This window comes from Camelina sativa, chromosome 17 (assembly GCF_030686135.1).
Source record: "Camelina sativa cultivar CO46 ecotype springtype chromosome 17, ASM3068613v1".
NCBI classification, from domain to species: Eukaryota; Viridiplantae; Streptophyta; class Magnoliopsida; order Brassicales; family Brassicaceae; genus Camelina; species Camelina sativa.
Window position 1 is genome coordinate 2,497,180 of NC_141896.1, and position 14,061 is coordinate 2,511,240.

At 36.3% G+C, this 14,061-nt stretch overlaps 4 protein-coding genes across 6 annotated transcripts; 3 read left to right on the top strand and 1 right to left on the bottom strand.

Moving 5' to 3' along the window:
- The first annotated feature begins 76 nt into the window (after nucleotides 1-76).
- LOC104754834 (fructokinase-1) lies at nucleotides 77-3,051 on the top strand. Its single transcript, XM_010477116.3, has 5 exons — nucleotides 77-617; nucleotides 789-1,036; nucleotides 1,604-1,895; nucleotides 1,978-2,130; nucleotides 2,233-3,051. The coding sequence occupies exons 1-5, from the start codon at nucleotides 234-236 to the stop codon at nucleotides 2,623-2,625; spliced, it is 1,470 nt and encodes a 489-aa protein (XP_010475418.1). The 5' UTR covers nucleotides 77-233; the 3' UTR covers nucleotides 2,626-3,051.
- Nucleotides 3,052-6,936: 3,885 nt separating this feature from the next.
- LOC104754837 (uncharacterized) lies at nucleotides 6,937-9,981 on the top strand. 2 transcript variants are annotated; one of them, XM_019239570.2, is made up of 2 exons: nucleotides 6,937-7,223; nucleotides 7,554-9,981. In XM_019239570.2, exon 2 carries the CDS (start codon nucleotides 7,599-7,601, stop codon nucleotides 9,780-9,782), a length of 2,184 nt encoding a protein of 727 aa, XP_019095115.1. In that variant the 5' UTR covers nucleotides 6,937-7,223; nucleotides 7,554-7,598; the 3' UTR covers nucleotides 9,783-9,981. The 2 variants fall into 2 exon arrangements, with proteins under 2 accessions (XP_019095115.1, XP_019095114.1); XM_019239569.2 differs by having other exon boundaries at nucleotides 6,949-7,144.
- A 43-nt stretch (nucleotides 9,982-10,024) lies between these two features.
- On the top strand, nucleotides 10,025-13,164 carry LOC104754836 (calmodulin calcium-dependent NAD kinase-like). Of its 2 annotated transcripts, XM_010477119.3 has the most exons (9): nucleotides 10,025-10,351; nucleotides 10,424-10,609; nucleotides 10,721-10,944; nucleotides 11,028-11,089; nucleotides 11,197-11,418; nucleotides 11,515-11,635; nucleotides 11,741-12,063; nucleotides 12,145-12,289; nucleotides 12,414-13,164. In XM_010477119.3, exons 1-9 carry the CDS (start codon nucleotides 10,342-10,344, stop codon nucleotides 12,708-12,710), a joined length of 1,590 nt encoding a protein of 529 aa, XP_010475421.1. In that variant the 5' UTR covers nucleotides 10,025-10,341; the 3' UTR covers nucleotides 12,711-13,164. The 2 variants fall into 2 exon arrangements, with proteins under 2 accessions (XP_010475421.1, XP_087351039.1); XM_087494913.1 differs by lacking the exons at nucleotides 12,145-12,289; nucleotides 12,414-13,164 and having other exon boundaries at nucleotides 10,211-10,351; nucleotides 11,741-12,067.
- On the bottom strand, nucleotides 12,793-14,048 carry LOC104754835 (histone H1.1). The gene is made up of 2 exons (XM_010477117.3): nucleotides 13,685-14,048; nucleotides 12,793-13,585 (listed from the first exon to the last, which is right to left on the bottom strand). The coding sequence occupies exons 1-2, from the start codon at nucleotides 13,895-13,897 to the stop codon at nucleotides 12,983-12,985; spliced, it is 816 nt and encodes a 271-aa protein (XP_010475419.1). The 5' UTR covers nucleotides 13,898-14,048; the 3' UTR covers nucleotides 12,793-12,982.
- Between the last annotated feature and the right edge of the window lie 13 nt (nucleotides 14,049-14,061).

Sequence of the window (14,061 nt, forward strand, 5' to 3'; positions counted from 1 at the left end):
ATAAGACGGTTTAAATAAATAAACCGTACCCGGTTCGATTTTAATTTGACATTCTAATTTCACTCCGGTTTAATTTACCACATAACAGAAGCCTCCTCCTCAAATGGTGAAGAAGAACACCCAAAAGAGTATCATCTCTCTCGTTTGAAGAAGAAGAAGAAGAGAGAAAGAGAACGAAGAAGCAATTCAAGAATCAAAGTCTCTCCTTCTTTCTTTCTTCTCACTCTTTCCGAATGTATCACCACGCTTTTGCCCTAAAATTTCACTCTTTTTCTCCTCACTATGCGTTATCCCTCTCCAATTTCTCCACCCAAAGCCCTAATCCTCTCCTCCTTAATTTCCCGCCATTCGCTCGAGTCCCGAATCTGAGCAGCTCCGTTTGCCTCCGCTGTCGGAGTAGTGCCGCTGATTTATCCCCTGTTAGATACGCCGATGGCTCATCCTCCTCCTCCATTGGGGAAAATGGAGGTATCGTGGTGGCTGAGAAACCTATCGATGTCGCAACCCTTGGTAATCTCTGCGTTGACATTGTTCTCAGTGTTCACGAATTGCCCCCTCCTACTCGCGGAGAACGTAAGGCTCTCATGGACGAACTCTCTCTTTCTCCCCCAGATAAGGTTTGTTTACTAATTGTTGTTTCTTTTCACATCTTTAAGAGAATTAACTCCTTCGTAGTGTATCAGTGGAAGTTCTTAGCTAAAAATACGTGAACTTTCTTATAAATTCCCTTGTTTAGTTGAAATTATTGTTAATAGTTAAGTGTTTTTGTTCCGTGTTTTTGCTTATAGAAATACTGGGAAGCAGGTGGTAACTGTAACATGGCTATAGCTGCTGCTAGATTGGGGCTTCAGTGTGTTGCGATTGGTCACGTTGGGGATGAGATTTATGGTGAGTTTCTTCTTGATGTGCTTCATGAAGAAGGAATAGGTACGGTTGCATTAGATGGAGGAACGAATGCCAAGGATAGCAGCTCATATCGTGATACTCTTATTTGCTGGGTTCTTGTGGATCCTTTGCAGCGACATGGGTTTTGCAGGTAATGCTTTTTCCCATGCCGAGTTTCTATGGAAACTAAGTATAATTGAAAGGGCTCTAACAAGGAAACTTGGAAAGATCTACGGTACCGGTGGTGGTTTATGTGGGATAACTGTTTTAATGAATGCATCATCTCATTGATGTACTTTTGATGGGGATGGTGATGGGTATCTAGAAATATAAGGTTTTGTTTATTAGTGTTTTTGGGAAACGAAAAAGGTGCAGACTTGGCAGATTAGTTATATTACCTGTTAATAGTTTTCTTGATGCTATCTATCTATATGTTCAGGGAGATATAACTTTCTTGTTCATACATCTTGTTTCTCTTAGTGAGACAAAAGCTGGTGGGTTATATTGTCATACTTGCTTCCAATGCTGTTTCTTAGTTCTTTGATTTCTTTGACTCGAGGAACTTATGTCCCTTTTTGTTCCGAATCCTGATTACTATTTGTGAAACAACTTCTCGTGGGTAATGTTGTTGTATTTACGTCCAGTAGCTTATTTGTTGTAAGTTTCTTGAATTCTAGTATTAGAGGAACTTATTCACTCGAGTTGTTTCTCTTTTTAGTCGAGCCGATTTCAAGGAGGAACCTGCTTTCAGTTGGATCACTGACCTATCTGATGAAGTAAAGATGGCGATCAGACAGTCAAAGGTTCTTTTCTGCAATGGTTATGACTTTGACGACTTCAGCCCTAGTTTTATAATGTCAACGATAGATTATGCTTCCCAAGTTGGGACAGCTATCTTCTTTGATCCTGGACCACGGGGAAAGAGTCTTTCCAAGGGAACTCCTGATGAGCGTAAAGCACTTGCTCACTTCTTAAGAATGAGCGATGTTCTTCTTTTAACATCCGAGGAGGTACATTGCACGTCTCTTGATATTGCTGAAAGTTGTTTCTACTTGGTGAAATTATTGCTAAACTGTTTAATGAATTGCTTAGGCGGAGGGTCTAACTGGCATCAGGAACCCTGTAAAAGCAGGACAAGAAATTCTGAGGAATGGAAAAGGAACGAAATGGGTGATTGTAAAGATGGGCGCGAAGGGTTCAATTCTAGTGACGAAGTCTAGTGTCTCAGTGGCTCCTGCGTTTAAGGTACCTGCTTGTACACATCACCTAATCGTTAAATTTTTTATGTATGTATCATAGAGTAAGTTTGCGTGATGATCTAATTAGTCTTTCCCAAAACATCATCAGGTGGAAGTGATTGACACTGTTGGATGTGGAGACAGTTTTGTGGCTGCAATTGCCTTAGGTTATATACGCAACATGCCGCTTGTGAATACCTTAACGATTGCAAATGCGGTTGGAGCAGCAACTGCAATGGGGTGTGGAGCAGGTAGAAATGTTGCAAAAAGGCAGCAAGTGATGGATCTCATGAAGGCCTCGAAACTGAATGATGAAGAGAAGTTTTTCGAACAACTCCTTGCTGAAAATCCGGAATCTCCTAGAATCAATCTTCTTTCGAAAAAGATAATAAAAGATGGGAGCAGCAAGCAGGAGATAGAAACAATCTCGATGGAAAAAGTGGTTTCTGAATTGCTACCAGAGCTTGAACTTGAGAGGTGTTGTGTAAAGGCTTCATCTTGAGTGATGCCTTTGAAACGAAAAAAAAAACCGTGTGACACATATTGGCAGCAGATATTTGATCGCTGTCACAGGATTTGAACAGAGAATTGTAGTCGAGAAGAAAAGAAAAGAAAAAAAATGGGCTTATGATGGGAGATTTTGGTCTAAGCTGACTCTTATTATGGAGTGCAGTGGAGGAAGAGATCTCAGGTAAATGAAATGATTGGTTGGGAATTATTTTTTTTTGGGTTTGGGAGATATATGAAAGAGAAGCTGATCTTACAGCAGTAGGGATAATAGAGAATTTATAAAAGAGAAGTTTGGTACTTTTTTGTTTTGTTTGTTTGTTTGTCTTCGTATTGTTTAAAATTCGTTAAATGCGATTTGATGGAGTTTGTATTCGAGTTTGACAGTCGCATGTGTTAAGGAAAATAGGTAAACAGACCATATCAAAAGCCCCAAAAAACCCTATGTTTCCATCTCCAAAAGTTTAATGGCGTAGTAAATTTGATTATCAATAACTTTATGTCATCATATATATAAAAGTAGAGTTTCAGTCTCTCCTTATTGGTCCACTTGGCAATGCAATTTTAACAAAAAAATTATATTAAAACACAAATTTAAAACAATTAATTTTCACATTTAACTCACATAATATAAAACTGAAATCTTTATAGCTTCTCCCTATAAATTATGCATTAACTTTATTTCTCCACTAAGTTGTATTAATCAATTGTATTAAAATAAAAAAATAAATTAGAATTGTAACTCTCATTTTTCTAAATGTAATTTTTCATCATTTCTCTTCCTATAAATACTCATTATTTTATTCTCTTAGTCTATCACTCTTTCATTCTCTCATCTTCTTCCACTACTCTCAAATCTCTTTTTTGTTTTGTTTTGTTTTGTTTTGTATTTTTTTTTGTTATTGTTGTTGTATGGGTTATAAAAAATCAAATCAAATATCATTGTAAAAGCTTAGTTTTAGAGTTTGTATGATATGTATATCTTATATATTTATTTTAATCTTTTAAAATGTTTATCTCCATTTTCTATTTTATATTAACATCTTATAAGTCATTATTTTCATACTTCCTTACAATATTCACCACACAATAAGATCATAAAGTTGAAATGATACATATGTAATTATCTATTATGTCTATGGTTATCTCACATATTCATGTATCATTTTAAATAATTTATAAAGATTAATATAATATTTAAAGATCAATATAATTATCCATTTATCCATTTATAAAGACTATTTTGTTTTGTGATCCAATTGTTAAATCTGCAGAGATCAATATAATATATATATATATTTTTTTATGATTTGAGGTTTTTGAAAACAAAAAAGAACATAATTAAACAATTAGTTTTTTGTGTCTTTAATCAAAATAAAAAATTATCCAAAAAACAAAACATATTCAACTGGAACTTAAATATAAAAATAAAATATAATTTTAAAAATATTATTTCACTAAATTCTCTAAAGATGAAACCATTAGTATGAAATCTAGCACTATAAATTAAATTGATGAGTGAAAACCAAAAAATATATAAGTTATCCTTGGGATTTTAAAAATTATTGAGATTGAAGAATTCATATAATTTTATAAGAAAACTAATTTAGTTTGTCACTTAAAAAGTAATATTTTTTATTTTGAAATATTATGTGTAATTGTTGAGTTTATATCAACAAACAACCAAATCATGTGAATTTTGATTCAGCCACTTGGTATTCCTTTTATTTTAGGTTATAAAAAATTAAAATATTTATTTATAATTAAAGACATGTAACTCCATTTAACTCAAATGTAACTCCTATCCAATAATTGTACATTAATTCATTCCTCCTACTAACTTATTATCTTTCAAGAGAAATTATTTTTGGTTAAATTTTAATATTTTTTATTTATTTTGGTTGGCTAAACTTATATTCATATTTTGGTTGGCTAAATTAATATATTTCTCATGTAAAATTATTGTTTATAATATATTTCTTATTTCAAAGTTTAAAGCAATATATCATATATATAAAAGTAAGGTTTTGGTCTCTCCTTATTGGTTGATTTTCATTTAATGTTTTCTAATTTTTTTAAATTTTTTTATTTGCTTTCTAATTGCTTTAAACAATATTTAAGATCCAATGAACACAATATATTTAACTCACACATTAAAATAAAATTATAACTGAAAATAAAATAAATTATGCATTAATCATATTCTACCACTCAATTCTATTCAAACACAATAAATTACTATTGTAACTCCATAGTTCTAAATGTAACTTCCATCATTTCTTATCATATAAATAAGCATTCTCTCAATCTATCATTCCCTCATATTGACATTCTTTTACTATCTCATTTTCACATTCTCTCATTCTCTTCTACAATACCTCAAATCATTTTTCGTTTTGTTTTTTGTTATTTTTGATTTCTTATTTTTGTTGTATGGGCTGTAAAAAAATGAAATATCATTGTAAATTGTTAATGCTAAATTTTAATTTTAGAGACTACATGATATATATTTTACATTGTTTATATTTTAAAAGATTTATCTCCTTTATCTAATTTGGATTATTATCTTATAAGTAATCATTCTCTCTTCCTCTCCCACTAATATCAAATGTTGTTATATCTCATATATGTTGTAAGAGTTTGATTCTATATTTTAATTTAGAAAGTATTGTATATATATAGATATTACATTGTTCTATTTTTTAAAGATTCATCTCCATTATCTAATTTGGATTACCATCTTATAGTAAACATTCTCTCCTCCTCTCCTACCAATATCAAATGTTGTTATATCTCATATGTGTTGTAACTTGTAAGAGTTTGATTCTATATTTTAATGTAGAAAGTATTATATATATTTAACATTGTTTTCAATTTTTATTTTATTTATATAAAAAATGTTTCTTTTATATTTTTTGCCTTTCTAATCTATTCATATTTATTTTTTAAATTTGCATAGTTAAATTTAAATTCACATATGTTGGTTTTAACAAAACAATCAACTTTATTTGAGAATTAGATGTTCCTATTCATTTTAAACGATCAATGTGTAACATATAAGCATTTTGTCTTGCAATCACAAGTTCCATTTCCATTGCTTAACTCCATGGTTAAACTATAATATTTGTAGGAATAACAACATACTTATTTAATTTATTTAAAAGAGCAGATGATTAAACGAAATAAACAGTTCTCCAAATTTTATAATTCAATCAGTGAGTGTACTTATTACTTTGAAAAACTTTTACATTGAAGTTCATAAAATCATAAAATAAAACTAAAATACTATATCACTTCAAATTTGGAAGGAAACACTTGGTATTCCTTTTTAAAAAAGTCAAGACACATATAAAAATTTATTAATATTTAACTCACTTTAAAGACATTAAAGGTCATTTAACTCAAAAATAACTTCTATCCAATAATTTCATACATTACTCCCACAAATAAAATATATATATATATATATATATGTTAAAGATTGTATTTAAATATTACATAATTGTTTAGTTAGCTAAATTTATAGTCACATATATACAATATATATACATAAGAATTTATATTACTTATTAACACCATAATTCGACCCATTATTTGCTTAACTCAATATTGGTTTCAAAGCCAACTAAAGAAAAACAGAAACGATCTTATTGATATTAGACCAAAACATGGGCATACAAACATAATCACTTACACGGAATATATTTTTAAAAAATAACTTATTATTGCAACATCAACGTATGAAGGGTGTACATAAGCAGTTAATTAGAAAATCTATAATACAATAAATGTATTGGAAACAATATCAGTCAATGATAAGATTGGATCCTCAAAAGCAAGAAACAACATCTTCATAATTCATAAAAAGTAAACGCCACAATTATACACATCTGAACGAAATGATATAAACATATAGTGTATTAATAAAAATGACGGCAAAGCCCGTATATGCCTAATTAAAACGAAATAATACAAAAGAGAAAAAAAAAAAACTAAAAAAAAAATAAGAAAGTGCCAACTACACCACAACCCACGCGTTGCATGGGGAAGCACCTAGTTAACACAAATGAGAATCTTTGACTATATGAATCAGTAAGTAAATGTAAAAATTAGGGGTTGGGCTGGCCTCGGGAAAAAGTAAAAATTAAAGCGGCTTACATATAATTAGGGGTTGGGCCCATATGTGGCCTCGTGAAAAGTAAATGTAAATCTAAAGCGGCGGTTGTACCAATGAACGATGATGCTATTTCCAACTTAGTTAAGGAGACGGAACATAAATGACTAAAATACCCTTAAAACACTTCCTCCGCACCAGTTTACAGAGTTTACCTTTTTAACCTGAAAATCTCGGGTCGCCTTCTCTCTCTCTATCTCTCTCTATCTCTCTCTCTCTGCTTCTCCAGAATATTTTGAGGTTGCCCCTCCCTTAGGCTTAAACAGTTAAACCCTACAATACACACAGAGACACTGTCTCGATTCTTACCCGCCAAATTCCTTGTCTTTGAATGTACCATGTATGATTCCTTTCAGTTCTCCACTCTTTTCTTCAATTGAGTATCCCATGATTTCAGAATCTCCTCAAATTTTCCTACTGTGAGCTTCAAAAAAAATCCTCCCTTTTTATGTTTCTTTTGCTTCTTCTCTCTGTTTCTTATTATTATTCGAAAGCATTGGCTTTTGGGGCTTGTTTATTTTGTAATTGTATGTGCTTGCATGATCAATTTTTGATAATATTTTCGAATTGGGAATATCCTCATCAGCTACGTCTGTAACTATGGGTTCTATGATCCTCTAACGGTTCAAAATATGAAATTTACCATATGCTTAAGTTATTCTGTACTAGTTCTTAGTGTTTTTTTAGCTATTGTGGCTGTATTATGATTTATGATGTTGTTGGTTCACTCTTGATTCATACTTTGACAGGTAACGGACACAGCAACTGACTCAGAATCTTCTGTTGTTATTGAAATGGAAGACGACGATCTTGTGAAGTCTGAGAACCGTGATATCTCATTCAGACAGGATCATTTTACCGGGATTCGACACAACTACGAACTCTACTCTAGTCATGACTACAATTCCGCTTTCGAACAACTTCTCGATATTAACCTCCAGATTGGTGTTTCTTGTGAGGACAACCAGGTTTGGGACAGTTTTCAAGAACACAAAGACTCTAGGATTCCTAACAATGATGATGAGACCAAAGAAGCGGCAGGTGGTTTAGATGGAAACCAAAATGATGGTTATCTCTCTTTTCCTGATAATGATGACTCTGGAACTACTGAGATTGATAAATCTGTTGTTATTGGAACCAACCATAAGCAAGAATCTCAAGATAACTTAGAGTTTGGGATGCAGTTTTCTCGGGAACCGCAAAAGGCTTCTCCTCCTTCACCTCAACGCTGGTCTATGATCGATGCTGGTGGCACTAATGAGCATGAAATGGTCGTTGGTATGGAATTTTCAGACGCCAATGCTTGTAGGAGAGCTATAAAGAATGCAGCCATTGCTCTACGCTTTGAGTTGCAAACGGTTAAATCTGACAAGACCCGCTTCACCGCCAAGTGCATAGGCGAGGGTTGCCCTTGGAGAATTCACTGCGCCAAGCTTCCTGGTGCGCCAACTTTTACAGTGAGGACTATTCATGGGAGTCACACTTGTGGTGGGGTTTCACATCTTGGTCATCAGCAAGCTTCAGTCCAGTGGGTTGCTGATGTTGTGGCGGAGAAGCTGAAACAAAATCCACATTTCAAACCAAAGGAGATACTTGAGGAAATTTATCGAGTTCATGGGATCTCACTGTCTTACAAGCAGGCCTGGAGAGGGAAAGAGCGTATAATGGCTTCTCTTCGTGGTTCATTTGAAGAAGAGTATCGCCTTCTTCCTCAATACTGTGATGAAATCAGAAGAACAAACCCTGGAAGCATCGCTGTGGTTCATGCAAATCCAATCGATGGGACGTTTCAACACTTGTTTATTTCTTTCCAAGCATCAGTCACTGGTTTTTTAAATGCTTGTCGGCCTCTTATTGCACTGGACAAGACTTCTCTACAGAGTAAATATCCAGGGACATTGCTGCTTGCTGCTGGTTTTGATGGTGATGGAGCTGTGTTTCCTTTGGCATTCGCTATTGTTAATGAAGAAAGTGACAGTAACTGGCATAGGTTTCTCTCTGAGCTTCGTAAGATTGTTGAAGTTAACTCTGAGAATATGCCAAAGCTTACCATATTGTCAAGTATGGAGAGATTTATTACTGATGGGGTAGAGGCTAATTTCCCAACAGCTTCTCATGGCATTTGTGTCCATCATCTCGCAGAACGGTTCCAAAAGGAATTTCAAAGCTCTATTCTTGTGAACCTTCTTTGGGAAGCTGCACATTCTCTCACCGTCCTTGAGTTCAAATCAAAAATGAATAAGATTGAACAGATATCTCCGGAGGCTTCCTTATGGATCCAAAACTTCTCTCCTGCTCTATGGGCATCATCATACTCTGACGGAACAAGGTTTGGACAGTTAACTGCAAATGTTATTACCGAGTCACTCAGCAATTGGATTCAAGATACCTCTGGTCTTCCTATAATACAGATGATGGAGTGTATCCACCGCCATTTGATGAATATGTTCCAAGAACGCCGTGAAACGAGCGCACATTGGTCTGATGTACTTGTTCCTTCTGCTGAAAGACAAATGGTTGCTGCTGTAGAAAAATCTCGTTTTCACCGCGTTTACAGAGCAAACGAAGCGGAATTTGAAGTCATGACTCATGAAGGAAGTGTTGTTGTAAATATCGAAAACCGTTCTTGCTTGTGCCGCCGGTGGGAGATTTATGGTTTTCCGTGTAGCCATGCCATTGGAGCTCTCTTGTCTTGCAAAGAGAACGTTTACAGTTACACAGAGAGTTGTTTCAGGGTGGAGAATTACAGAAGAAGTTATGCAGAAACTGTAGAGCCAGTTTCAGACGAAATCCAGTGGAAAGGAAATGATTCAGAGAGAGACAGTGAAGATATAATAAGAACACCAAAGGTTATGAAAGGTGCTCCGAGGAAGAGGAGAGTTAGGCCAGAGGATCGTGGCCGTGTGAAGCGCGCGGTTCATTGCGGTCGGTGTAATCAGCCGGGCCATTTCAGGACAACTTGCACTGCTCCTATGTAATGTAACAGTAGTTACTATTTCAGGATTTTTATTTAGGTTTTAGGAAATTTTTTGGTAGAGGATTTGCTCTCAACATATTATAAATTAGATTTTATGGCTTTAGGTTAATGTAGCATGCTTTTACATCTTTTGCCACATGAACATGATGATCCTTTTTTTGGATGCACTATGATGGATAATATTATTAACATGATGCCCCTATCATTGAGCAAATCTAACTTAATATTCTAATTGCATCATTAATTTAACAACACTGCACAATGACATCTTTGAGTAAACTAGTTCGTTAAGAGTTTTGTTGAATAGTGTGTTAGAGGCTCTGCCTATAATTAGCTTCCGAAGACCACCTCAGCTATTTTTAGCACCGCAAGACGACTGAATTGGATGGTGCTAACGAAGTCAGGTTCATGAATCTTCGCCACAGAGTACGGAAACTGAAAACACAATGAGACTCAAAAGAAGCAACACACAAGAATGGCGACGACGTACGAACAGTCTGAGTTTCATCAAAAGATCTGCCAATTGATCCTTAGGAATACCACCAATCAAATCCATCGTCATGCAGAGAGGTCATTGATAGGTTCTTTTTAAGTTTCTTATTCCTGATCTTATGAAACTGAATGTGTTTGTTGTTTTGACAGAATATTACGGCAACAAAACGTCGACTTACTCGCAGATATTGGTGGTGTCATCGGTAGGTTTGATGATAGCAGCCGCAGTGCATTACCGTATACGGAGGCTACGTGATTCCAAAATCATCCCTCGTCTTAGATTATCTCACAAACACAAAGACCATGAAAAACTCGAAAGATTCTCTCATTACGTTGGTAAAAATTAATACATACACATTAGTACATGAACCCTCCATGAGCAAGGAATGCCTTGGATCATATGTTAACGATTTTTTCTTTCTTTCTGATTTGGGACATGAAACGTAGCAAGGCAAATGGGATTCAAGGACAGAAGAGAGTGTCCAAATCTCTGCAAGTTAGCAGCAGAATACATCAGGAAATCTGAATGTTGTGAAGAGGATATATACAGCTTTTTCTCTCAAGAGCCTGACGCTGATACCCTCTTCATTAAACTTGTTGAGGAGTTTGAAAGATGCATTCTCAGCTACTTTGCGTATCACTGGAGCCACGCCGACCTCATGATTAGCCAGGTTTGTCTGTGTAAAAGAAAAATCCTTTCTCCTGTTATAACACATTGTAGACCAATATATTCAGTGTCATATATGAATATCAGATACTGAGCGCAGACGCTGAGCCAAAGAGGAAGCTGAAGCAAATTGTGATGGCAGCTACAAGGTAAGGAACTAAAGAAACAGAAACAGGATTTTTTTGTAATCGAAAGCCGTGTGTTCTGTTTTTGTAATTGATGAATGTGATTTTGTGTGTAATATGTATGTATCTAGGGAGCAGAGGATTAAGAGGGTGACTAAGAACTTGAAAGTGGCAAGAGTGTTCAACACTTTGGTAGAGGAAATGAAAGCAATGGGGCTCGCATCTACGGATGACTCACAGTGTACAGAAGTTATGGCACCAGTTGCTCACAAAGACCGCAGTCCGGTTCTACTCCTCATGGGTGGTGGGATGGGCGCAGGAAAGAGCACTGTGCTCAAGGACATACTCAAAGAGTAAAGAACTATCTCATTATGTAGTCATCACTTTCTAGCACACATATATGTATATGTAGTTGAAGCTAACCAGATGGTTTATCATTGTGGACTCAGAGCATTCTGGGCAGGAGCAGACTCTGTGGTGATTGAAGCTGATGCTTTCAAAGAATCTGATGTTATTTACAGAGCCTTAAGCTCTCGTGGCCATGTCGATATGATCCAGACAGCTGAATTGGTAAAGACATGATGATCAAATTCTGAAAAAAAAACACAGAAGAAACTGTAAAAGTAGATCCATATATTGACTATGAGGTTTGAATATTTTTTTTTGTGTGAGTAGGTTCATCAGTCATCAACAGATGCAGCTTCATCACTGCTAGTGACGGCCCTAAATGAAGGGAGAGATGTGATCATGGATGGGACACTCTCATGGGTACCTTTTGTGGTGCAGACAATAACAATGGCGAGGAATGTGCATCGTCACCATTATAGAATGGGAGCTGGATACAAGGTTGGTGACGATGGGGTTGTCACAGAGAACTATTGGGAACGGATTGGTGAAAGGCAACAGCTTCAAGAGGATGGGCGTAGGAGAAAACCATATAGAATTGAGCTAGTTGGAGTTGTGTGTGATGCATACTTAGCAGTTATAAGAGCCATTAGGTGAGTACAAGCACCCTCTATCTATTTTATCTTTCAAGTTTGTCTCTTAACTTACAAGAGTGTTTTTGGCTGAGATTGTAGGAGAGCCATCATGTGTAGAAGAGCGGTTAGGGTGAGATCGCAGCTAAGATCTCACAAACGGTTTGCGGATGCATTTCCTACCTACTGCAACCTTGTTGACAATGCTAGGCTCTACTGCACCAACGCGCTTGAAGGATCTCCGAAGGTTAGTACTGAGATAGGAACCAGTAAACTCATTCAAGAACTACAAGAACATCTTATCAGTTAGACCATTCTTAGCTAGTGTAGATAAGAAAATACTAACAGGGTGAAGTGTGATTTTAATACAGCTGATAGGTTGGAAAGAGAAAGAAAAGACATTGCTAGTGGATCCAGTGGAGATAGAGTGTTTGAAACGAGTAGGAGCGTTGAACGAAAACGCAGACTCCATATGCGAGCTCTATAGACAACCCAATCCCGCTTGTGAAGCAGGATCAATCTGGAAAGACATTGTTCTTTCACCTTCAAGGTTTAACATCCAACAAGAACTCAAATACTCGATTCAGAAAGTAGAACGATCTAAACAACATCTCAACAACAACACCACCAAAAACAACATCTCAACAACAACACCAAAAGCTGAATAGGTCTTACGTTGAGATTGTATTGTAAACCATTGTATGTAACAAAATTAGGCTGCAAGAAACTCAGATTTGGCTTCTTCTACAATTGATGAAAACAGATTTATCTTTATATATATGATATTGAAAGGATAGCAGTTCAAGGAGCCATTGAATTACACAAGAAAGAACACTGAGATAAAGAAAAAAGCAAAGAAGTCACACATAAAAGGATCATTGAATTATACAAAACTAACCATCTATCATTAGCCCTTTCTTCTACCTAAGAAACCCTAATTTCACTTCCTCACCCTTGTGGAAGCCCTCTTTGCTGGAGACTTGACCGTCTTTGGCTTCACAACCTTCTTCACCGGGGTCTTCTTCTTTGTCGCCACCGTCTTCTTCACAGCAACAGCTTTCTTCGCCGGGGATGTAACCTTAGCCGTTTTCGCTGCCTTGGTAGGCTTGGGCTTCGCAGCAACAGCTTTCCTCTTAGGTGCAGCAGTGGATTTAGCCTGAGCTTTAGCCTTGGTAGTCACTTTCTTCGCAGCAGCTGTCTTAGGTTTAACCGCCGTCGGTTTCTTAGATTTGGAAGACGCCGCCGTGACCTTTCCCTTTGGCTTGGTTGTAACCGCCGCGGTGGTAGATTTCTTCTTCGCTGGTACCGCCGCTGCCTTAGGAGGTGATGATGATGACTTAGCCAACGCCGATGCAGACGGAAGCTTAAACGAGGCTTTGACCTTGACGAGCTTCCCAGAAGCAACAAGTCTCTTCAAGTTAAGCAGCAACAGCTTCCTGAACGTTGGTGGAAGCTCCTTACGCTTCTCCTCGATGAACTTCTGAATCGCGTATTGGCTAGATCCAGTTCTCTCCTTCAACGTAACAATCGCATCCTTAATCATCTGAACAAATCACAACAACAACAAACACCAAAATCAATCTCCCAAATCTCAGAATCTTACAAATCAAATCTCAAAACGCTAAAATCGAATCTCAGTTACCTCTTCGTAAGGAGGATGAGATGAAACGGTTCTCTTCTTCGGAGCAGCGGCGGAGGAAGCCTTCTTCTCCTTCACTTCCTTAACTTTCTTCGATTTGCGAACCTTCGCTGCAGGTTTCTTCTTCTCGACGGCCGCCTCCGTCACCGTCTCCTCCACATCGTTGTTTACTTCGATCGTAGCAGTATTCTCAACCTCCATCTCGCTCGTCGTCATCGGAAGATTTTTTTGATTGCAAGAAACCGTAAAATGTAATCTAGAAAGTGTTGTTTGTGATTATGGAAGAATGTGATGAGACCATCTGAAACGTCCGATTTATATATAGTTAGATGTGTATCAGACGGCAATTCATTTCTGTCTTCTGATTGGTTAAAACAATG